The sequence below is a fragment of the Typha latifolia genome, chromosome 3 (assembly GCF_019914945.1).
Source record: "Typha latifolia isolate L0001 chromosome 3, TyphaL0001v2, whole genome shotgun sequence".
Taxonomy (NCBI): Eukaryota; Viridiplantae; Streptophyta; class Magnoliopsida; order Poales; family Typhaceae; genus Typha; species Typha latifolia.
Genome location: NC_133088.1, coordinates 14925195 through 14950280, shown reverse-complemented (window position 1 = coordinate 14950280; position 25086 = coordinate 14925195). Strand labels below are relative to the sequence as shown.

The following is a 25086-nucleotide window of genomic DNA, read 5'->3' as shown; positions in this document are numbered from 1 at the left end:
AGATATAAAAAAAATAAAAATATATTTAATTAGCCAAGAATATCCTTAAATTTATTCTACAGAGAATTTCACCTCGGACTCTCCCAGTGGTGGGTATGACACTGTGGCTAAAGCTAATGAAAGAATAAGCGGTCCTTTTTCTGTGGATGTTCTTTAATTTTATTCGTGTGTACCTGATTGAATGTGATATTTACATCATACCCCCTCGGAACTGTTGTTATTTTTTTTTGCAGGGATGGTTCTGTAATTTGGTATTTGCATTCGCGACCCTGAAAATATCATGTTTTACATGGCTGCACCCTTAAGACGGTAAGACCTTTGCAATTTTTGGCAGATGCCCCTCAAATATATTCTTTTTCTGATAAAGTACCTCAAATAGTTGTTATTAGCGCGAGTAACCTTATATTTCGGTAGATACCCCTAAATAGCAAAAATGTTTTAAATTTAAATGGTACACAAATATTATATTTATAAGGAGTACATATTTAGCTCATATAACATGTATAATTATATTATCTAAAAATAGTTTTAACGTATGCAATCTCCCCTGTTTGCTAGTCAAAGTATAGAACTTAGACTACCAAATCACTCTCCTAAAAAATGACTAATATACAACAAACAAACAAACAAAAAAAATAGAGCGATAATTTTTTAAGACTTGTGCATAAAAATAATTAAGGTTTTATATATGTTTATTATTGAACTAAGAGTTTAAGACCACACAAAAAAAAAAACAAATATAATTGAGCCTTTCGATGTCTTTATTCTTGTAACTCATGGCCCAACTTGATCAATAATTGGGTCGTGTAATTGGACATTAAGTGGGCCTGAAAGAATTAGATCATTCTACTCTCCACTGGCACAAGTAGCAGTCTGTTGTAAATATATTCAATAATCGATCGTACTTTGCACTCTTTGATCGGCATGAAGTCTTGGGGAGGATTAAGCCGCCACTTGTTCTTTATTTTGGACTTTCTTTTTGGCAACAAAGATGATACATTTCTTTCTTCGTCCTCCATCGTGATAAATATTTTTCAGAGAAGAATTCTGTCAGACTAATTTGTGGCCTAAGCTAAGCGAATTCTAACCAATCGTTCATATATTTATTAATGAATTTTCTCTTGCATAATGAATATCTATTAAACTATTTTAAATAATATATACGAAGACAAGATGGTCTTTTTTAGTTAAAGGGCAGTCTCGATTATAATATTTTTAAATAATATAGTGAAAATTATAATATTTTAAAAAAAATTAGCGACAAATTATATACAAATCCCTTCTTTTAACCTTGCGCATAAACACGAATGTGAATAGCTTTAAATTTATTGCTAAATTGTGGCTAGATTATCTAAATGAGTTGATCGGCCTTCATGGATCGATCATTTGGATGGTTTAGTAGAAAAGAGTCACTGGGCTTTAATGCACGGTGTAAGCAGTAAGCAGTGCTAATTACAAATCTAAGCGAGATTATAATACTAGAGAAGGATCTAAGGATTTTTCCTAATTGCAAGAAAGTATCCCCCAAAGTGGATCCAGATCCGAGATTACGACGAGTTTCCAAAGGGTGTGCTGTTTATGTTTAAGTCCTCCTCGTCTGTACCGCTGTACGGCATTGGCATGACTCACGTAGGACATAAAAATAAATTTCGTACCGCATTCGGTGCAGCAGATCAAGGGATAAGGAATCCTTCCCTAAATTACCTCCTCCTTTTGTTTTTTGTTTTTTCTTTCTCTCTACTAAAGAACAAAAATAAAGTATACAATAAATTCAAATTAAGGTAGGAACCCACTAACGAGAATAAAGTTGAATCCCACCAACAAAAGCTTCTAATCACCGAGTCATTGTGAACTAATAATCCTGCTAATCTTGTTTAAGATGCCGAAAAGAAACTAATAATATACTAGCTCTTTTGTGGGCATCGATGTCATGGTGACAAGGACATCCACCAAGCCTTCTTTGTCCTCCCCCCAAACACCTACGCTGCCATGTCCAACATATATGATAAAGATTAGATTTTTGAAGCATTTCTATCTGGAATTTTCGCGACCACATCAAAATATCATCTAAAATTTCTGAAACTGAAAAAAAAGGAGGGATTTTTTTTTTTACATAAATGCTAAGAAGAAAGATGGGATCTTTTGCAGAGCACTCCGCTGCTCTTAATCCGAGTCTGGACTCGCTCGAACCGGGCGGCGGCGCAGGGGATGGTAATCACACCGGGATGATGGAATCCGAACTCCTCCTCCGCCTCCCTCAGTAACTCCCCAAACAGCGGGTGGTTGAAGTAGATGACGGGCACCAAGTGACGTTGACCTCCGACGTAGACCGCCAGGTGCCCTTTTGGGGGCGGTCTGCAGCCGGCTTCTTCTTCTTCCTCCTTCCCGGTCAGCAGCGCCGCTTCGCCGGCAGAGGAGCGGAAGCGTCGCGTGAGGTGCTTCCCCCAGTTGAATAGCTTGGTCGAGATCGTCGATTTCTTCGGATAAAGACGGGATTTTTGTCGGACGAGTGGTCGAACTGGGGATTTGAGTTGGGATTGGGGAGGGATAGGGTCGGAATAGAGGCGGAGATAGCCTCGGTGGCGTCTCCGGAAGGCCCACCGCCAGAAAGTTGCCAGCTTCCGACCTAATTTGAAGCCCCTGTATCTTTTCATGGCTGGAAGTGGAGAATTTGGAAGCGGTGGGAGAGAGAGAGAGAGGGAGAGAGAGAGAGAGGGAGAGAAAGAGAGAAATAGAGGGGAAGTGGAAGAGAGAGAGCTCTATGGGTGTTATAATAGTTTGGCAGGCGTTTATTTATATTTGGTGCAATGATAATGTTTTGTGGTGCTTGAGTTATGTTTGTCCACCTGGGATCTTGTATTCATTTGGATGCTGCTGCTCTTCACAAAAAATCGGAGCGTGACATGATCAACACTAAATTTAGCAAAAAAAAAAAGAAAAAAAAAAAGAGAAAGGAAATCTCCATCCTATACGTAAAAAATAGAGTATTGTACGCGTAAGTAGCAGCGTGGGGTTATATATTAAACTAAAATTAAAGAAGATCATAATAGTTTTAAAAAAAAAACCTACGCTGTGTGCGCGTGATAGCAAATGTTGACGAAGTACAACCAACCCCTAGTTGACATAAAGGACGCAAAGAAAGAAATACGTGGAGCAGTCCTTTTAACGTACGGAATCATTGCACTGCTCCAGTTCTTTAAAACGCCATAAATGCTTTCCATTTCTCGTCGGTTGATATTTCCAACGAAGTAGTGGCATGTATGCAAGTCCTGGAGGGAGAGAGAAGACAAATGGATAATAACCGGAGGAAGCGGTACAGAATGCGACTGTTGGAAGTCAAAAGGGATGGAAGAAGAAGGAGGAGGAGGAGAGCGGAAACGGAGGGAGTCTGTTGGAATCCGTACGGGAGCGTTACGGGGAGGGTGGGGAAGTGTAGGTGGAGGAGGAGGACAAGAAACGTGTGCGTCTCTGTGTAGAATTCGTGGTTGGTCTGGTCGGTTGGGTTGGGGTTGGGGTTGGACTTTCACTTTCCAGTTTCCAGTTTCCAGTTTCCAGTTTCCACCTAGAAAATGTGGATGCTAGAAACGAAGAAGAAAGTTCCTTCATTGATTCATCCCTCTTGCCTAGATTTTTTTTTTCACTATTTTTTTTTTTAATATGTTTATATATTTTAAATTTTATTAGGTAATCTCTCACTGCATCAACCGCTTATATTAAAAATAATTGTTAGTTATATTAGTAATTTTTAAATCTATTTATTTTCGTATTTAAAATTTAAAATACTATATACATATAAAATAAAATTTTGGAATGATTAGTTTGGCTAAAAACTCCTATTACCTACTCCTAATGCGTTGCCACCTGATACAAAAATCGTTAGTTATATTGAAAAAAAAATCGTTAGTTATGTCAATAATTTTTAAACATATTTAAACTCGGATATAAATTTTAAAATATACTAAACATATAAAATAAATTTTTGGGATGATTAGTTTGGCTAAAAACTCCTCTTACCTACTCCTAAATCCTAATGTGTTGCCTCCGGATACAAAATATAAAAGTTAACCCTTTCATTAGCATCGTGCTAAAAATTAGGACAAAATATATTTTTTTTAGGGTTTTGAGGAAAGCTAAGTCATCAACCTACAATTGATTTTCTCCCCCTGCACCAAAGCAGGACAAAATATAGAACTACTCATTTTTATGGAACATAATAATTTTTTAATCAATAATCTATTTTAAACATATAATGTGCCGTTATAAATACCAAATGTAATAATTTTAAATGAAGTTTAATCAGACTTTGAAGAAAATATATATGCAAATATACAAAAAAAAAGTTTGTCGCCTTATACATTTATCCTCAGTTATCAATTTTAGTCATAAAATATGTCATTATAAAAATATAGAAAATATCTATAAGTTGGAACCATGTACTTATTCCCGCAACTAATTGTGCTTTAAATCGCAAAAGAAAAATATCGCTAATCCAAATTTTACTTTTAATTTTTTTCTAACATAATGTTCAACTCTTCAATATTTTCTGGTGTAAGACGCTAATATAATCGGCGTTTTATTTTTGGCTAGGTAAAATAATGAACTTATTAGTATTTTATGTATGGCTACAGTAATGCATATATATTTTGGTATTAAGTTTAAGATACGATTTATTTAAGCTCCGGGCTCGATTAGTTAGTCTTATTTTTTAGCTTTAATTTTTTTTAAAAATAAATTTAATCACGAGGTCCCTAAACTCAAAACAAGGAGGCTTAGTTTTTAAAAGAGGGCTAGTATAGTCAAAAACCCTTAATTCAATCTACCTCCACTGTTTTTTTTTTTAATCAGCCTTATAAATATCTAATTGCATGAACCAAGTATCTCACCTATAGGCTTTCTCTTTTAGGAAAAAAGAAAGAAGAAAAGAAACAACTTTCACTAGCATTAACTTTTATGTGTATTTTAGTTTTGACTCCAGTGGCATCAATTTATATAATGTTGAAAAGTTTGTAGCAATTATTATTTGTCTCTTTTCTAAATCTCTGCTTTGATAGATGTAGATTTATGACAGTCTACCAAAGATGTGAAGTAGCAACATAATATTTTTAGGTTTATTTAATAGCACAAAACGTGAGCAAATTCTTTAATATATTGATGCAATTTTGGTCGGATCGAATCACATCATGAGAATATTGGGCTCAATGGATTGGATTTAGTTACTTTATTTGTTATTTGATTTAGTTGGAGTCTTAGTAGATTAGAATTTTATTTAATTAGTTTTGGAAAAATATTCGCAGAATATTCTACAGATATCCGAATAATATCAAACTAGTTGAATAAGATTGCAAATTGCTTCAGATCTACAACTTATCGCCTTAACACCAAAGAATTAATCTAGCATCTATCTATGGCTATCAAATTAGGATTTACTTGACTTTCAGTCACTGTTTGATCAATATTTTGATATTTAACCATCCAAATTCTACGATTTTGGATTCGTTGGAAAGTTCTCTCCAAGAGCAACAACATATCCAAATTTTAGGAGGATCTGTAAGTTAAATTATTCGCAAATCCTTCTGAAAGTTATGAACTTCATCGAGTCTAAAACAGTTGCGGATTGAATTAAGCTGGTTCATAACAACTATCAAATCAAATATACTGATTCAAAATCATAATAGAGTTTAATATGAGGATGTATTGCTAAATGTTGATATGGATGCCAATAGGAATTTTATAAGCTAATGCATAGATGCGATATTGCTTTGCTATCACATACATATACGAGGAGTAATTTGCATTATTCGGACAACATATCGTTGTTCAATTTCCTAACCATTCCACACCTGTTTATAATTAAAAACGTAGATTATCGTCAAATTGGCTAAATTATTTAGTTGCTTTAACGAGTTAATTTGTCCCTACTTCGGGTTAGAAACAAGACCAGAACCGAGTCAAGATGATTCATCTAAACTTTAATCCAATTTGATGAGCCTTGCTACGGTGGTATAGATATGAACTTCGAATGGATAAGACCAACTAATCTATCATATCCAAATGGGTCCTTAATTATATTGGATTATATGCGTTAAACTTTGACATCACAAAGATATAGACATTGAAATCAATAAAATCGGATTTTAAACTAAATTAGCCTTTTTATTTATAAAAAAAGAAAGCAAACTTACTGGTCCACAATACTTTAAACTTTATATATAAGACTACGCGAGTTTGATTCTCAAATATAAATCTAGTAAATAACTTATATAAAAAAAAAATTAAGTACCTAAAAATTCGCCAAATTTAAGGGAAATAAATTTTATATAAATCACTGAATCGGAAAATAGTTTTATGTAATTTTTTTCTTCTTCTGTAGACTCGACAAATTTTGTGAATCTAATAATTTTGTTTAAATCGTTGATTTAATTAGCGATTTTAAAATGCATCTAGCTTTGTATATAAATTTAAAAATAAAACTTAAAATAAGCAAAAAAAACTCACAAAGTTAGAAGTTTTCTAGGGAAGCACACCACAAAATACCAAAATATCGTGGGTTGTACTGCAACGTACGGTTTAGAAAATTGTGTTGAAATTAATACCAAAGCATAATGGGGTCAATGTGCTATTAATTAATTTGAGATTTTTCTTACTCTTATCCAAGTTGGTGATCTATTTTTAATACAAGTTGATACTTAAGGACGTGGCACGATTAGGACTTTTAATGGTTCCTAATGTGTCCAGATTATATATATTTACGGCTCCCGTACTGAATGAATGCATCGAAAAAAAGCATTTAAAGAACAAGTTGATGGATTTGGTGAGTAGATTAACTAATCTTCTCTCTTGTCTTTCTCTCCGTGCATTATTTAGAGACGTCCTTGACTTAACGACTCCTCGAAGTTGATAAGTATTAAATTGCATTAAATGGCATTCTTATCTCTCGATTTTGGGTTAGAATGGGACAAATCTAAACTGGGCCTGGGTCCAAAACCCTAATGGCCCATAGATTTAGCACTATAAAGAAAGAAAGCCATATTGGATTATGTGAGGAGGATTAAGATGAGCTTAATCATTCCTTATTACAATCCTTGGTCTTGATGCATTGCTATACTCCATTAATCCCTACTGTAGATTTCTATAATTTTGAAGGGGACATATAACCAAATGCTATCATTCCCTTTCTTATTATTATTGATTTCACCAACACAACAATGACATTATTAGGCCCATTAAGCTGACGCTTTCCTTAAATGCCTAAGTGTCAATTCGCAATTCGTCGGAGAAGTTGACCATTAGTCTTCATGGTCAAAGGAAGGAGCTTTTAGAAGAAACTGCTACTGAAGAGTGATAATTTAGAGACTTAAGTGGCATAATTAGGCATCGAGAGTCCAAATTTAAGATATACTCCTACCAGAAGAAGTATTACAACGGCATCTTCTTTGACTTTATATAGGTGCTTAGGCCATATAATGGTGCATAACTGCCTCTATGATTAGTTTAATGACATATAAAGTACAATGATGATGTCTTCTGGTCCTTCTAGAGCACTAACTTACCACATAAAAGCTCTTCTGCTTTTATTAGCTTATTAAGCATGCAACAAATGTCAAATGTTAGTATATGTACTTCTAATACATCGGTATCTATATATATATATCTTCCCGATTCTTAAAGCAAAGCTCAACTTAATTAGATTTTGTACATATATATATAGATAAGAGTATATATAGTTTGAGAAGCATATGAAAGAAGAAAGGTACGCATGGGGCCCTTACAAGATCCGTAAAGATCTAAGACGAAACGCGGTAGATAGTAAGATAGGGGAAGGCATGATGGGTATATGTATATAGGCAGGTGGTGGTGGTGGTGGTGGTGGTGGTTTGTGGGGCCCTGGGAGTATTGCAGAGGCCGCATGCCTCCTCAGTTCCTCCCCCACCCCTATTGGCTGCTTTTTATCCGACGTGGCCACCGGACGGTGCCACGTCGGCCTCAAGAAGAAGGTGACACGTGGACAGTTAGGAAGGGGCCATGATGGGGATTACGTATAGGCAATGATTGTGGCGGGCCGACACGGGCCCACGACGGCAGGGATAATTTACTTCTAGAACTGCATCATGTCAGTTAATCCACTCCTTAAGTTGGAAGCTAATCTTGATAGGCTTGCAATTTTATGCGCATTTATTTGGTCACCTCTTTGAAGGTGACGATGGTCTCCAACTTTATAGATTATGAGTAAGAAACAATGTACGTATTATATAGAGATTAATTAGAGACCATGCATTGAAACACGGTATGTATGTGTTTGTATAGAGTTCCCAGTCACTAATGACATCAGAAAAGGTTTGCTTCACTTCTCTCCCAAAGATACGCCTACTTCTCTATTTTAATAAATACATGTATCCTTCGAAAGACTTGAATATAAAACTTATCTACGTCAAAGCCAAGTATACTTATTATATCATTATTCCATAAAAACGATGAGGGGTCGCTTTTGCAAAAGTGGTCCAGCACTCCACGGGCAAACTCACGGCGTCTGCTGCAGGTTCATTACGAGTTACCGGGAGTAGCCCGTCGTTCCCCGACGTGGGGCCCAGTAGGAGGAGGAGTGTGGTGGGACCCGGGAGACAGCCGGCCTGCACCCAAAATTGCGAGCCTAATGATCGGGTCGAGCCCACGCCGGACCAGGAGCCGCCACGTACTGACTCTGCGTGCCTTCCGCCGGGCCCTACATCCCTCTCATTTCTCGGTTTATTTTGCAGATAACCCCTTTTTATTTAGTCGACTTTTTTTTTTTGGGGGGCGATTATAAAACGAGGGTGTTCTGCGCAAAAGTTTCGTCTCTTCTGCTCTTCTCTCTACTCTGGCCTCTGGGGTTTCTATTTGGAGAAGCATCGCCATCAAATTATACTTAGGTCGGTCTGACGTGGCCCCACCACCCGAAAGCGACCATCGGCGACAGAGCTAGCGAGGAGGGGAGAGGAGAGAGGATCGAATTGTTAAGAGCCAACCAAACCAACCAACCAACCACCGCGCAGGAGGAGGTGGAAGCCTTTTGCGGGCCCCACAGCAACTTGCATGTGTAAAAGATTTCACTCAATCAATAAGGATCTAAATGTGATATAAGTTCTGGAGGTCCGAGTTGGCATTTCCTTCGTGCTCGCCTTTTATCCTGGAAGCCAGGAAAAGGGTGAGGAGGGAGGAGTGGTGTTTCTGACTCCAACTATTGTTGTGGGCTTTATAAACAAAGCTTGTGTAACCCCGTTAGATGTACTACTCTCCGTTCCATTACATTACATTACATTTCTTTCTCTCCTCTCTCCTCCTCCTCCTCCTCCTTCTCCTCCTCCTTAATTGCCCTCTAGATCTTCTTTGTGAGATCTAGAAACTAAGAGGAGTAGGCAAACGATCGACTAAGCATTGTAATATTCTTGTCACTGTCCGTGGCGGTTGGAGGTGGACGAGGCCGACGGGCTCCTGCTTTTTATCCTTTGCCTGCAATCCATCCGCCCTTAATTTCCGGTGCATCTCTCGATCGACCTCTCTAAAATTGCTGGTAGTAGTTCTTCAATTCTTGGGGGTTTTAGATGCTTGTTATTTAACCTACGCCATTGTCCTGCCTTCTTCTTATTACTTTCAAGGACCAAAGTCTACTTCTTCTCTCTCTTTCTTTCGGAGGAAAAGGAAGTACAACGTGTTCAAGTCCCGAGGATTAATGCTATTGATCGAGCAACGGCAAAAGAGAACAGGAAAAAGCTCTTCTCATCCTCGTCTTTTGTTTGTCATTGGTGGATCGAGCTGAGCCGGAACAGGCGTGTTTCTCTTCTATCCCATTAGCAAGTAAGTGCTCTCTCTTTCTCTATGTACGATATATAGACAAACAAAAACCACTACGTAGAAACGAACAATGAAACCAATGGTAGCTGCATGCCCTTAAAATCTTTCATAGAACAGACGTGGTTAGATTTTGTCCACGTGAAGCTTTTGCTTCAAGGTAATTAAGTCGATCTCTCGTAGATGTTCTCTAGCTCTATTAATTTTCCTTTGCTCAATATGTCTGGAAAAATGTACACAGGGTCATCATCTTATTATTATTATTTTTTTATTTCGTTTTTCTTGATCGATTCACAGAAAATGCACATTATTATATATCTTGAACATCTTTTATTTTGATGGACAACTGAAGATGTAATATTAGTTAGCTTTTTCCGGAAGATGAACAAGATGCAAAACTATCATCTTCTTCATGTCTTGCACTACACTAGAATGTTTCTGAGTAAGATTATTAAAAGTGAATGAAGACTATAATGAATATCAAGTACCGTGGGATTAATACATTGAAGTCTCTTGCCTTCCAAACTTGCCAAACAACAACAATAATAACTACGTAATTATTCCCAACTTTTGAGTCCAATAAAAGAAGTCTATATCGATCGTTCAATATAGAGCTCAAAATGTAAATATATAGCGTTTATAATTAGAAGGAATATTATTAATTAACTGAGATACAGTAATTAAGGAGAAATTATCTCTTGCTTTATGGACGGGGACACATAGTTGTCGTATTTCAAGATAATCAATTATGATTCTCTTAATGCATGCTTCGCATAATCTGTGGTCATTACATAACAAGTGGCATAGTTCCTTTGACAATAATACTATTAGCCACATGTAATTAGTTGCGCAACTATATATGACAACACTAAAATGTTGTTTATCTCATGATGGTTAGCCATATAGAAGAAGTTCATTATCCTTTCTCTGCACCATCTTGATTTAAGTATAGAAAGTTTTACCAAAATTAACTAACAAGATTATGCTATTCCTAAGTACTCATTGCAATTTCACAGTCTTCAAATAGTACTGTAATATATATATATATATATATATAATTAGAGAATTAGATTGATTAATGGACATAAAAGATGACAATTATAGATTACGTCTAACCCAATGTTGGCATGGTTGGCAGGTATTGATTGCATACTCTAAGGAAGATGAATACCTTCTCGCACGTTCCCCCAGGTTTTCGTTTCCACCCTACAGATGAAGAGCTCGTGGACTACTATCTCAGAAAGAAGATAGCATCAAGGAAGATCGACCTAGATGTAATAAAAGACATTGATTTGTATAAAATTGAGCCATGGGACCTTCAAGGTACAACTCCATGGATGCTTGTAGCTATTAATACATAAGTCACAGATAGCACTACAAGCTAAAGTTACACATATTTGATCAGAGTTGTGCAGGATCGGAACGGAAGAGCAGAACGAATGGTACTTCTTCAGCCATAAAGATAAGAAATATCCGACCGGTACTCGAACGAATAGAGCGACAACGGCCGGATTCTGGAAAGCAACAGGAAGGGACAAGCCAATCTATGCGAAGAGCAACCTGGTTGGTATGAGGAAGACCTTAGTCTTTTACAAGGGTCGAGCACCAAATGGGCAGAAGTCGGATTGGATTATGCATGAGTATCGTCTTGAAACAAATGAAAATGGAACTACACAGGTAAGTGAATGTGCCATAAGTTTGATATATATGTTCATATATATGTTGTTGATGTTTCTATTTTCTACCATTCTCATGTTCGTAGGAATGCTATATGATAACACTTCAGGGTAAGCCAATATAGAACAAAAAATTAAGTTTTTCTTCTACATTAATATAACGAAGCCTAGCAATGACGCTAGCTAGCGAGTCTCCTTGCCTATAATTGACAACTCTTTTGAATACAAGTACATATATATATACTAGTTGAGTTATAATAAGTGTTGTATCTATATGGCAGGAAGAAGGATGGGTAGTCTGTAGGGCATTCAAGAAGCGAGTGACATCCGTGACGAGAATGAGCGAGCAAGCGTCTCCTTCCTGGTACGACGACCGTATGGCGTTCATGCCGGACCTAGATTCTCCGACACAGTTACGTCATCAGCCCGATATAACCTTCCACAACCACCTCTACTCATGCAAGCCAGAGCTAGAGCTGCACCACCTCTTGCCTCATGAATCCTTCCTGCAGCTCCCTCAACTAGAAAGCCCTAAACTACCGTCTTTCATTAATCAAACTGCAGTACTCCATTCATCTGCCATTACTCAGGAAGAAGCTACTCAACCTAGCCACCAAGTTCAGATCATCTCGGTGTGTGCTAACGGCGGAAACATCGAGCAGTGGCAGGATCAGGTTACAGACTGGAGAGTTCTCGACAAGTTCGTCGCGTCGCAGCTTAGCCATGATAATGCCATCAAAGAACCTAATTGCTCCAATTCGCAGCATATTTTTCAAGTTTCAGACAACCAAGAAGGGACAGTAGAACAGTACCCTTCCACATCTGGCTCCAGTGACCAACTGGATCCATGGAAATGACTCACGTCTACGAAATTAATTAACTATATATATATATAAATATATAATATACAAATACATATGAAGTTCATAGGGATTCCTGTACAGAACGATTGGATGTTGTGATGCAGGTTTGTGTACATAAAAGCATACGGTGGAAGTTGGTTACAGTAAACAACTTGTGCTGTTAATAAAGTAGTAGATGAAAGGTGAAGCTGAGGGTTTCAGTAACTGACTTGGAATATGTACAAATAGTTACCATTACAGGCTATGTATATCTAGCCTGCAACTATTGGACTTCTATTTGTTGCAGTCCATGGTTAATTTGACAGCTATGGATGTTGTCAAGAAATCAATTGTGTTAAAAACTTGTAGATTTGTCTCCTTTTCTTCAAAATGAATTGCAAATGTAAGGGTTTGTTACTTCCTTTTTAAATTTCTTGCTAGTTATTTTTTGGCAAGATGGTATTACTCGGTAACTTTAAGCATTGTTTTATCCATCACTTACGTAAATTAGATACTACATAACAGACCCAAGTAACTATATTTGTGATATTAATAGGCCATCATGTCTATGAAAAATATCCAGTTTTTTTCTAGTGAATAAGTTTAAACAAGTCGAGTTAATTGTCATAACAGTTGCATTAAATATTAACATAAAAAATAAAATTGGTATCTATCAGCTTAAAGATTTTGATATCAAAGGATTGAGTAATAGTTTAATACCAAGTATCGGTCTAGACTCGCCTAATCCAAGTATCTTATTGGGACATTTGCTAATGAAAATAGAGTTAAATTACACTAAATCCCCTAAGCTATCACCCGTTTTTTCATATATCTCCCTTCAATATTTTCTTTTTACACACCACCCGTGACCCGACCCACCTAACTAACTAAATCTTAGAATAGCGATGGCGGTTCTCTTTATTCTCCAATCTTCTCTCTCTCTCTCTCTCTCTCTCTCTCTCTCTCGTGTTCACGATGGAAAGCTACAACAATTGTTGGCATACGGACGCCGCAATCCAAGCCCACATCGAAAGACCGGAACGAGCGAATTCTTGAGATCAAGTTCTCAACCAGGTATCTCGCCGCTTCTCCTAAACCCTAGTCCATCCGTAGATCTCCGACTCTTATGATCTCTTCGTCTATTTCATGACCAACAAGTTGCTTATGCGATTTCTACTAGAGAGAGTTTGCTTATATCAAGTGCGATGCTACGCATGCTTCAATGTAAGAACCCTAGATCGGATCTGCTAGTCTACTCTTGATCATCGCGCTTTTTTTTTATTCACTTGGCGTAGTTGAATGATCAGATAGATTGGTTGCTTCGTTTAGCGGATCAATGAAACCACTGTTTTATTGCTCTTATCTTCCAATAGAATTTAGTAACTTTGGCAGTTTTTATAGTGTTCCTCTTGAAATTTTGTGCAATGATGTGAAATATGGACGTGAGTTATTTTCGTGAAGATGGGACAGAGTCGTTCGACTGATCTCCTTTGGAATATATGCCTCCCATATACAGGAGGAAATGAGTTAAGTGTATAGGTAGTTAGGATTTGGGTATAGTCATGGCTGATATCCTATGATGACGCGAATAACCAATTGAAATAGGTAAAATTCGTGGACAACTTTATTTTGCTCTCGTAACATCTTTCTGTTGTGACCTGTTATTTTTCCTAGTTGGGTCCTTATGCAACTCTTAATATATCTTCTTCTTTAACTTTTAAATGTTAGACATACGAAGAAACTTGTAACTTTCTTTGGGTGGTTTAATTGTGATCCTTTCTTATCACTGTTCCATCATGTGACAAAAAAGAAAAAGAAGAGCAATGAATTTGTCATTTAGCGATTCTTTATCATGGTTATTTTCTTGGTTTACATATCTCTGCAGCCATGTTGTTTTTTGCAATATATTTCATCATTGGAAAATGAAATGTAAAACTATATCTTGGCTTTTGTCGGAAAAAAAGGAAATGCAAAACTACGCCGAAGGCCACATCTTTCTAGATATTCTATTCACAATAGGTATGCTAATGAATATTTTGTCATCAAGATTCCGCTGACTTCTTTGATTATTTCCCAGTTATTAACAGCAACGCGATTGTTGTACAATTTTCTCAAGGCAGTTCTTTTGCTCATTTGAGGATGACAAAAGTTGCAATGTAAGTATAAATACACATATCTATATCATAAAAACATATACGAAAAGATTGGGGCAGACCTTTGGCATATCTACACTCAGTCGCTCACTTTAAAGCTCAGTGTACTCTGTTTTTTTTTTCCTGTTTCTTTTTCTTGCAGACATCTGTGCATTCTTTTTAAATATGTGACTATGGCATCTTTGAATTATGTTAATTAGTTGCATCAACTTTCTATTCATTAAATTATTCTCGTAGATTTGTACTAAATAATCTAAACAGAATTTTTTAAATGAGGAAATTGATAGCTTATTGCTCCATTGTAGTTGGATCTGTTTCATCTGTACTGGCTATGTCATTCCATTTCAGCAATAAAAGGTTAACATGAGACAGTTTCTCTTTCCTTGCATTTTGTCTTTTGCTCCTCATCCACATTGTCATTAACATTCTTAATCCTTTCTCCGCTGTAGTATGTGGGTTGATTTATGTAGAATTGTCTGGGCAGTTTAGATTCCATGAAGATGACAATTTATATGATACTAGTGATCTTGAGCCTTATTGTCTATAAGTAGGATTCTCAATCTATTGCCTTTATAGATGATTCTCCATGATAACATGAGGAAGATATAAATGATAAATTTGATTAGGTACATGGTATAGGTGAAGTCTACAGGGCATGAATAATCTTTAAATTGAAATGTCGGTACTGTTGATTCATTTTTTTTGGCTGTACAGTCCATGAGATAATATAGTTTGTACCAAAATGATGAAACTTTTGATAACCTCCATAAAAACACTGATGAGGAACCTACAATATGAGTACAAACAACAGGTGATAATTGATAAGAGAGCCATAAAAAAAATGGAAGTTGATTGGTAGATATAGGTTAACTGAGAGTCAGGTATAGCTTTATCTTGGAACCATCTGTGTTATGGGCAAACACTCCATTCTTAGACATATACTGTTTGGCATGGAGAAGATTTGGGAACTTCAATGTCTTTCCCTGTTGTTCTCTTTCCCGTGACCTTTACTTTTCTGGAAAGAGTGAACAGAAGTGAAAAATTGATCGATCATTATGCTACAATCAAATGTGAAAGCAGGAAACAGAAAAGGAAAAAAAAAAAACCTTTCCCCTGTTCTTTCTTCTTGAAGGTGCTAGGGGTGTTGAATTTTGTAGGTGCATTGGTTGTGCTTGTCTATATGGCATTCAATGATATTTATGTCCATGGTCATATAGTTCTGATTATGCATGTATTAGTCATGTAAAAGTTTGTCTGCCTCTGTGGGATGTGGAGAGGGGATTTAGGAAATCAATCACTGTCTATGGCATCATATCGGAATTCGAGTCGATGTAAAAGTACTAGTTAACTATGATGCCAAAACATTTTGGTAATGTTGATTGAATTTGTTGTTTTGCAATGTTTAATATTCTTCTGAGTGGCTGTGTCCCCCACCTTAAAATTTGTAGTTATCGTACTTCTTCGAGTATATATTTTTGCAGATACATCCAAATCAGACCTTTTCTGCCTCACTACTTGATGTTGAGTAATACTTGCATGATGATTCATCATCTTAAGATAATATTTGTAGTTTAAATGACTGGTAGTTCACGCTGTATACATCTTTCTAATTGACGTGAATTTTATCATAACTTTTGAACTTAGTAGTACTCTTTCAGTCGGAATTCTCTTTATATGGTATATTGTGAGGTTTTTTCTTAAATCCAAATAATGTGCTTAGGTGTAACATTTGAGATGATCTTCTGAACTTTCTAACTATTGCCATGTGTTTAGTCCTTAGTCAGGTGGGTTCAGATTTTGCTACACTGGTGATGATGCACTATACTTTCCAATGAAAAGGAATACTACAATATGCAAATCTACAAGCGATGTGTTGAAGGTGTTCATTTATTTCGCTGCAAATCTTAGATCATGGTGATGTTCTGAACTGGAACAAGCCATTTGGCCTGTTGAGTCCAAAATTGCATGAAGTCATTATCTCCCTGCAACCCAGCTACATGATTTGGGATTACAAGTGGAAGCTGGTAGCCCTAACCCTTGGAATGTCTAAGCATCTGGCATTCTAGGTCAGGGAAAGCTATTCCTTTGAATTAACTAAGCATTTAATTTTTCATCTGTTCTGTTAACCTAGTCACAAAACTATGTAACTTTAACGGTTGCATGAAAAGCATCGATGCATATATATTATATTATATTTGTAGCTAACATGCTGTCCTAAGTCAACCTAGCCTGGTTTAACCCAGTTGCCTGAACTTAGCCTTCGCCCTTATTAATTGCTCGTTCTTGGTCCGATGTCTATAATCTTGGTGTGCATACATAGAGCCTACTGACGTACTATAAATTAGGCTTTAGCTAACTAGTAAGTAGTATATAGTGCTCCTACTACTATGTCCCCCGAGCACTCATATAGTCATATAACAGAAAGCATAGTAGACGCCAATCTTAGAGATGGCACCTTAAAATGGGATTCTAACTGTGTTGGTTGTAAATGCCCTGAAACATTTCTATCACTTACTTCGGTCAAAATTTCCATATTTTCAGTTGATTATAACTGAGAATTTTAGTCGTTAGCTGTTAACAAATTTGATCACAAAGTTGGTAATGGCTCTGATTTGAATACAGGTACAGGTGCCACAATCTGGATTAAAATTTCAAACCATCGGATCTTGTTATTTGTTTCGGATGGGAAAAAGAAAAATAAAAAATAAAAATAAAAAAAAGAAGAAGGTACAATTGCATTGATCAGGGGAACACTTTCAAAATGGAGACAAATGTTTATCGACTGATAAGAGTTGTTGGTTCGTACAGGTTGGGCTAACCACGTGTCTTACTGTCCATCTTCAACTTCTTCTTTTTTGTTTAATCTACTACCGGAGCCACTTTAATGCTGGTAAGTACAACATACCACACGTTAAAAAAGAATCATATCAACCCAGTTCGACCCAATGTCATGCTACCCGACCAATCTTTTCTACTTGGGCTCAGGGCTATCACCATGCGTGCTTCCATCGCAGACAAATTCTAAGTTGACTTCAGGTCAGGCATCTCTTTAATAGATCCTAAGACGTATTAATTGATGCCTCCATTTCTATTCCACAGGTGTGCAGGTGATCACCTCTAATGCCTCGAAGCTGCTGCATGCAATGTGTGGTCTTAGATCTCTCTCTCTCTCTCTCTCTCTCTCTCTCTCTCTCTCTGTGACAGAGAAGAGAGGAGTAGAGAGAGGAAAACAGAACTTAGCATTTGCATTATATAGATAGACAGGAGCCGCAGGATACATAAATAGAGGTATCACTAGATAACAACATTAATAGAGGTGACATTTGTTTGGATTAAGAAATTTTTTTTTGAACCTAGCTAGGGAATAGTTATGAGATTTAATAACTAAATGATAATTTATTTCTAACTAAGTTCAAAAGGTAAGAGTGGAGAGGGAAAACAAATGGGTATAAGTTTGAATTAGTTTGAATGATTATAAATGAATTTCTCAAATTGTAAGTTTACCCATAAAAAGCTTTGGGTGTTAGTAGGATTCCTTCAAGCCGCAACCGAGGTATGAGTTCGGTTCTAGGAGTTCGACGTGCTTACAATCAAACACTCAATTTTTTCAAATTAGTTTAAATTGCTTAAAATCAAGCTTAGTATAAGAACAACTAACCAAATGTACCCTGATAACTGTGTAAGCATTTGTTCCCTCTCTCTTCGGTTCCCGTGCACACATCACTCCCTTCGTCTCTACCGACAGGGATAAGCTTAGTACCGTGTCCTCGCACAGCACAAATGCGCATAAATATTATATATATATATATATATATATATGTGCGTATATATATATGTGTGTGTGTGTGTATATATGTATGTATAAAAGGAGAGAGAGAGATGGTAGGAAGTAGCTAGTAGAGAGATGGCAGTACAACTAAATAATAGGTGGCACGGCAGAGACGAAGGAAGAAGGGGCTGTCTGTCTGTCTGGTGCCGCAAGAGAGAGAGACAAAATATTGCATACTTTCTCGTATCACGAGTTGCTCGTGATGCCAATCCAATTACATTGGCTCAGTTCATTTAACACAACTCTCTCTCTCTCTCTCTCTCTCTCTCTCTCTCTCTCTCTCTCTCTACTTGCGTTTGGCATTAGCCCAGTTGAGCGAATGCCACGAGTGCAGCATCATAACCCAATAACAGCACCGACCACGGTGGCTATAATGGCTCCAAGCGGAGGAATGATGACGTGGATGTTGCTCGACATGATGGGCCCCCCCCATCCATCTCGTGCATGATTGATGGACCGGTCAGTGCAATTAGCAAATATGTGGTATAAGAACACCGGACCTACATATTTACATTTTACACCCCGCCTTTTATCTGCATAAGATTTGCACCCCTGTATTTTTAATATTTGTAAATTGATTCGTTCCTTTTTGCTGCTGGTTTGTTTATTAAACCTAACCAAAATCTCAAGTTAACTTAACTACACTAAAAGAATTATTAAAAAAATAATGGTTTGTAACAATATTTCCATGTGGTGTTAGTGTTAAACTTAACTTATAGTATTTTGTGCATATGTTTGGTAAAACGAAGGTTTCGATTTGTAAATATGGAGAACATAGAATATAAATCCTTAAACGGGTGAAAAGGATAGGGTTTACGTTTACCTAAAATGAAAAGAAGAGGATAAAAAGTTATAATGGGAATGGGCGGCATGCGTGAAGTCTGTGAGGTGTGGGTGCTCCTGCAGGCTTTAGTGTGAATGGAGAAAGGAGGATTTGGTCCGGCATATAGTGAAAAAAGTTGGAGCACAAGTTTTGGAAAGGAAGGGAGAGGAGATCTTAATTGGTCTCCATGTGGTGTGGGTGGTTTCTTGGTTTTGGTCTTCCTCCCTTGCTTCGTATGAGCAGAGAGAGAGAGAGAGAGATTAAATTCTGGTCAGATATACGAGACCAGAGGACTCGGTCTAGAAATGCGTGGAGGAGAATGAGGGGACTAACAATATCACAGACCCAAATGGAAGCACATCAAAGAAGAAGAAGAAGAAAAAATAAAATAAAATTATGGTGGGAATTGAGAAAGGACAAAGGATGGTAAAGATGAGAGAGAGAGAGAGAGAGAGAGAGAGAGAGAGAGAGAGTGGAGGATCTCTGTCTTCTGCTGCTGCTGCTGCTGCTATTTTGTTACTGAGTGAGGAGCTGTCGTGTGAGGTCAAATCATCAAAGTGAAAAAGCTTTATCTTTTCTTTTATCTTTTTTTTTTCCTTCCCTCCTTCACTTCTTTTTATTTGCTCTCTCTCTCTCTCTCTCTCTCTCTCTCTCTCTCTCTCTCTCTCTCTCTCTCTCTTTATTGGCCCCTCTTTTGGTGTTATTTTGAACTTTTGGGACAAAGGTATTTATCAATCCATGTACCACCCTAAGGAGGCGGAGACGGATACGGAGGCGATCGAAGCCTAACATATTATTAAACCTCTGTTCACCTCTACGCTAGAGAACTACTACTGCTATTAAACTAGTGCACTGCACCCTAGCCTGTGCTCTATTGCCTGGCCAAGCCAAAGAGGGGATCCGAGAAACGAGAAGGTAAAGAAACATAAATAAGAGAGGCTAAACTCAAACACAAACTCCCTTTTTCTCTGCTCTTTTTCCTCGCTCATTACTTCTACTACGACTACCATGGGTGAGTGAGTAGTGAAAGAAAGCTTAAGGTGCCCGTGCATACATCGCTTTCCCTCCCTCTCTAACTCCATACCAACCATACATCAAATATCTACATCTTAGATACATAATTCTATATCTATGCATCCAATTCATGGACCCAAGTGGACCCATTTGAAGTTGATCACCTCGTCGCACGTACTGGTATCTAGCTAGCTAAGTTATATTGCGTCCACATATATACCGAACTACCGAAGTAATTAACGAAGGCCCAGGTGGTATGTTGGAGTGAAATATATACTAACGTGTGCCGTACAAATGCATGTAAAGAATATCGTATAAAAAAAGTCTACAGTGTCCTGCTTCTTTATTATTAGAATTGTTATTATTATTATTTCAGCTGACATGTCCTAGAAGGCTAGAACTAGCTCTAGGCGTACGTTAGCTCCTCTAGCTCATCACTGTAGCTTCATACTCAATTCACTCACTTAGAAATCATTCACTTTATAAACTATTATAATATCTTCGTAATAACGGTGGTAGCTGTCTGTGTTATATAGAGAGAGAAACTTTTATGTGTTGGAGTTTGCCCTGGCCTATATCTCTCTCTATCTCACCCATTCTTTAAGGCATCTTCTTTGCTCTCACTATCTCTATCACTATCTCTATCTCTTTCTCTTTCTCTTTCTCCCCCACCCTTGCTTCCTTTCTTCTCTTTCTTTCCACACCCTCTTTCTAACATTCCTTCCAATTTTCAAATCAAAGACAACAGATCCGAGGTTTTATTGAATCACAAGTCACTCAAAGCATCAAATCGAACACATCAAATCATATCATCACATCAAGGTCAGAAAAGGGCAACAAAAATAGTTCTCTCTTCTCCCCCCTCCTCGAGTGAGTTGGTTGGTTGGTTGGTTGGTTGGTCCATCAAATCAGAACCATGTCATCCTCTTCAGCCGCCTTTTCTTTGGACCACCTCACAGCAGCCGCCTCCGAGCAGCTCTGCTACGTTCACTGCAACTTTTGCGATACATTCCTCGCGGTATATTGCATTTACTCATAGCTCCTGGCAACTTCCTTCTTCTCCTCCTCTCCAAGATGTGTTCTCTAACCTTGTGGGTGGATGTGGCTATGGCAGGTGAGTGTACCGTGTAGTAGTCTCTTCAAGACGGTGACCGTAAGATGCGGTCACTGCACCAACCTCCTGTCGGTGAACACTAGGGGTTTGCTCCACTCTGCGGCAAACCAGCTCCATTTTGGGCATACCTTTCTTGCTCCTTCACACCATAGTCTCTTGGTATATATTTATATTACTACTTCCTCTCCTTTTCCAACTCGGTGCATGATTTGGGCTTGTTTACTTTAAATTTTTGTTGAGGTTTGTTTGTTTGATTAATTCCTCTTTTTTCTTTAAATAAAAAAATTGGTTGGTATTTGATGCATAGGATGAAATATCATACGCACCTCAGAGCTTACTGCTGGATCAGAATAATCTCAACAATTTCTCCAGTAACAACACTATGGCGACCGTGAAAGGAACCGAACAAGAGCTCCCTCAGACCCCAGCGGTTAACAGACGTGAGAGATTTTTTTTTCCCTTTTCGTTCTTCCGTTCTTCCAATCTATCCTCTCAAAAAAAAAGAAACTTTTTTGAATGAGCTAGTTCCTTATTTCAAGGATAGCAAAAGCTAAAATATTTCTCTCTAGTTTTCTTGTATGGTATTTTATGGAAGTTATGATAGATATAGGATCACCATAGTCTTTTCAGTGAAACGCTTTCTGCTTCGGCCCCTCAACAACTAATACTCCTATCGAGCTCAGGGAATAATGTAGAGAGGCTACAATGTCAATCGTCTTTATTTTCTTGATGATAAACAAGGCTGGAAGAGAAGAATGTATAAATTAAAAAAAAAATTGAAATCATGCCTGTATAGGCTTACATTCGCACATTAGTAGTTGTCTTCTGGTCTTCTCTACCAGAAATGAAACATTTGCTGCATTAATTGAAAGCTCAGACCCTCTTTCTTTAGCTCTTCTTCATCCTGCTATTATTATGCTCACATTTTTCAAACAAAAAGTCCCAGGAAAGCATCTAGCATTGTCACTAATTAGCTCTCCTCCATATTTCTCGATGTGATTTAAGTAATTTGGTGTGATGGGTGCAGCGCCAGAGAAGCGTCAGAGAGTTCCATCGGCCTACAACCGATTCATCAAGTGAGTAGATCAACAACATTATCGATTTCAGAGAACTACAAGAAAGAAGAGAGAAGAAGAGAAGGAGCTTTCTCTTTAATTCTTGATTCCTTTCCTTCTTCTTTCACACAAAGCTAATGACTAAATCAAAACAAACTTGCGGATCATGGCAGGGATGAAATCCAACGCATCAAAGCTGGCAACCCAGACATCACCCACAGAGAAGCCTTCAGCGCCGCCGCGAAGAATGTAAGCCTTTCTAGTATCAATCATCAACTAGGGTTTCCCTTCTATCATTATACTCTCCATTATTCTCACACAAATCTTTCTTCCTCCATTTGTATATCTTTAGTGGGCCCACTTCCCTCACATCCAATTCGGTCTCTTGCCTGATCAAGGCTTAAAGAAGACCAGTGTCCGGCCGCAGGTAAAGACTTTGAACCAAAAGTCTAAAACAAAAATTTTCTTTTTTTCCTTTCTAGGGTTTTGATGTAAGATTTTTACTATATTTATCTCGATTACTTTCTTTGTTAGGAAGGAGAGGACGTGCTTCTCAAGGATGGATTCTACGCGGCCGCGGCAGCGGCTGCAGCCAACATGGGTGTTGCACCGTTCTAGAAGCACTCACTTCTAGAGTTTCCCGTATTGGCTTGGTTGTTAGGGTTTACCCTTACTCTTCTCTTCTTAGACTTACTATGTTGGGGAGAATCTATTAACAGTCTTTATATGGGTCTAGGGTTTCTGTGTTTCTTTCTCGTTTCTCTTCTACTTGGGTTTCATGTCTAGTAAAGGGTGGCTGGTGGTGTCGGACAAAAAAAAAATGCATGTGGAAAAGTTGGTATGTTTAAGTCTCTCTCTCTTCAAGTGTGTGTTTACTTGTGGACAGCATCTCTTTTAATCTATGAAGTTTCTGTTCTACTGTTGCCACTTGAATTCTCTTGTAATTCTGGGACTTCTGCATGCCTGCAATCTCAGCTTTTTCTTTTTCTTTTTGTTTTGCTTTCTTTTTTAAGAGACTGCCACTCTGTGAATTTGAGAAACTTTGGCTTTTAATATGGTTTCCTTTGATTACTTACGAGTACACGCATCATATTAATGCTTTATTCATTGTGAATCTATCATCTTTCATCTGTAAGATTTTACTGCATGTTTGCACTGTGTAAAACATAGACATTCATATAGATTGAGTAGAAAGCAGTTCCTACTAAAATTAAAGAAATTAACGGCATGATCAGTGAAGTACTACAATGATCTGAGCGTATAAAAATATAAAGTATGTTGACTTGAAAGAAATGTGAACAAGATAATGCATGCAGGGCCACTTGATGCTTAAGATATATATTTCCTGATCAACGATATGGTATTCTCCGGGTCTCTATGATTCTCGCGTTGGCACGTTGAAAATCTCATGTTTCTGCTTTTTTTATCATTTCATGTTTCAGATCTTCTAAATTTGTAAGTGCCAATATAATTTTGTTCTAAGATCTAATTTCCGTTGTACATACAAATGTTCATTAGGATAACTTATTTGACGTTACTAATCTTAGATCCCTTTCAGTACTGGAGCCAAAGTTAGACAAATGATATAGGATACTTCCGTAATCAATAGCTTCATGAGATTATAGATGAAATCTGCTTATCATGCAGCTAGCCAGAAAACCTTGGGGCTCCCAGTGGTCACAATTGTACCAAAATAATTGACTTCTATCGTCACATTGTAGTCTTTAACTACATATTGCTATCAAAGCAACACGCCAAAAAACTTTGGTTTAGATAGGCAGACTGATACCATTTTATTTATCGTACAGTTATTGATGCGATATCGTGTTCACATTCATTCCTTCATGCAACTGGTCCAAACACTTAGATTCATCAGCAAATCTTTTCAACTCTATAAAGTGCATGCCAAAATAAGTGTACTTGATGGAGACTTCATCAAGGGTATATTATTTGTCCATAACAAGTCTGCCTGTAGCTGGTACTTAAGATTCAAATGAGTATCTTTGGAAAACGGATATACCAATGCGGTAATGATCTGTTTGCTTTGCAGAAGAATTTTTTTTTTTCAGAACTTGAGAAAGAGAAACATCTATCTATCTATATATATATATAACAAGCCTAAGAAATCAAAGATTGCATCCCAAGTGGAACTCAATCCATATTACTTTCGTCTTGCCATCCACATTTTTTCTATATAAAGGAAAGATCTAAACAAGGTAGATCTACATATAAAGTTTCAGCACCCAGAGAGTGCCAGGGATTGCAACAGAAGACAGAGTGCATGCCAAGTAGATCATGCTGTAGATGATTTGAATCATTGGCCTCTTTGATTGATAATTGATATGTCGGAGATCCATGAAGTGACTTTTGATGCAGTATGTGAGATGATGGACTGGAGATGCAAACAAAAAAATAAATAAATAAATTGCAGGCTAGTCCCACGGGTTGTTTTGATTCATAACATGTGGGACTATATATATAAGAGCTACGTGGTGATTTCAGAAACGGAATGTTTAATATGTTATCATAAGGAGGATGTCAGGAAGAAGAAAAGGTAGTGCTTGTGCATAGTGGGAACAAGATAGAAGGGTTCTTTTTTGAAGTTGATGTGCTACGTCTTGTCAGCTATGGGTTGTTGATGTGATGCATCATGCACCATGCATCATGCATCATTGGAGGATATAAATATTATATTTAGATCCACGGTATTAGACAACTATAGTGAGAGAAATGCACATATTTGTAACAAAAAATA

The 25086-nt window shown here is 37.4% G+C and overlaps 3 protein-coding genes and 1 long non-coding RNA gene across 4 annotated transcripts; 3 read left to right on the top strand and 1 right to left on the bottom strand.

Moving 5' to 3' along the window:
- Positions 1-2120: 2120 nt before the first annotated feature.
- Positions 2121-2654, bottom strand: LOC140784023 (auxin-responsive protein SAUR36). Its single transcript, XM_073131200.1, has one exon. The coding sequence runs from the start codon at positions 2652-2654 to the stop codon at positions 2121-2123; it is 534 nt and encodes a 177-aa protein (XP_072987301.1).
- Positions 2655-9147: 6493 nt separating this feature from the next.
- LOC140784604 (NAC domain-containing protein 7-like) lies at positions 9148-12551 on the top strand. Its single transcript, XM_073132096.1, has 5 exons — positions 9148-9513; positions 9633-9831; positions 10964-11148; positions 11231-11502; positions 11783-12551. The coding sequence occupies exons 3-5, from the start codon at positions 10989-10991 to the stop codon at positions 12356-12358; spliced, it is 1008 nt and encodes a 335-aa protein (XP_072988197.1). The 5' UTR covers positions 9148-9513; positions 9633-9831; positions 10964-10988; the 3' UTR covers positions 12359-12551.
- A 733-nt stretch (positions 12552-13284) lies between these two features.
- Positions 13285-16701, top strand: LOC140784640 (uncharacterized). Its single transcript, XR_012108300.1, has 3 exons — positions 13285-13417; positions 14421-14499; positions 16270-16701. It is a non-coding gene; the product is annotated as an uncharacterized lncRNA (long non-coding RNA).
- A 3986-nt stretch (positions 16702-20687) lies between these two features.
- On the top strand, positions 20688-23258 carry LOC140784457 (protein YABBY 4-like). Its single transcript, XM_073131877.1, has 7 exons — positions 20688-21180; positions 21277-21435; positions 21584-21716; positions 22304-22352; positions 22505-22580; positions 22684-22758; positions 22866-23258. The coding sequence occupies exons 1-7, from the start codon at positions 21079-21081 to the stop codon at positions 22947-22949; spliced, it is 678 nt and encodes a 225-aa protein (XP_072987978.1). The 5' UTR covers positions 20688-21078; the 3' UTR covers positions 22950-23258.
- The last annotated feature ends 1828 nt before the right edge of the window (positions 23259-25086 follow it).

Excerpts from the sequence above, each read along its gene's own strand:
- LOC140784023 (XM_073131200.1), bottom strand. The coding sequence starts at position 2,654 with ATGAAAAGATACAGGGGCTTCAAATTAGGTCGGAAGCTGGCAACTTTC.
- LOC140784604 (XM_073132096.1), top strand. The coding sequence starts at position 10,989 with ATGAATACCTTCTCGCACGTTCCCCCAGGTTTTCGTTTCCACCCTACA. Across the intron at positions 11,149-11,230 it reads TGAGCCATGGGACCTTCAAG|AGTTGTGCAGGATCGGAACG; the intron begins GTACAACTCCAT and ends ATATTTGATCAG. Across the intron at positions 11,503-11,782 it reads ATGAAAATGGAACTACACAG|GAAGAAGGATGGGTAGTCTG; the intron begins GTAAGTGAATGT and ends TCTATATGGCAG.
- LOC140784457 (XM_073131877.1), top strand. The coding sequence starts at position 21,079 with ATGTCATCCTCTTCAGCCGCCTTTTCTTTGGACCACCTCACAGCAGCC. Across the intron at positions 21,181-21,276 it reads TTTGCGATACATTCCTCGCG|GTGAGTGTACCGTGTAGTAG; the intron begins GTATATTGCATT and ends TGGCTATGGCAG. Across the intron at positions 22,759-22,865 it reads AGACCAGTGTCCGGCCGCAG|GAAGGAGAGGACGTGCTTCT; the intron begins GTAAAGACTTTG and ends TTTCTTTGTTAG.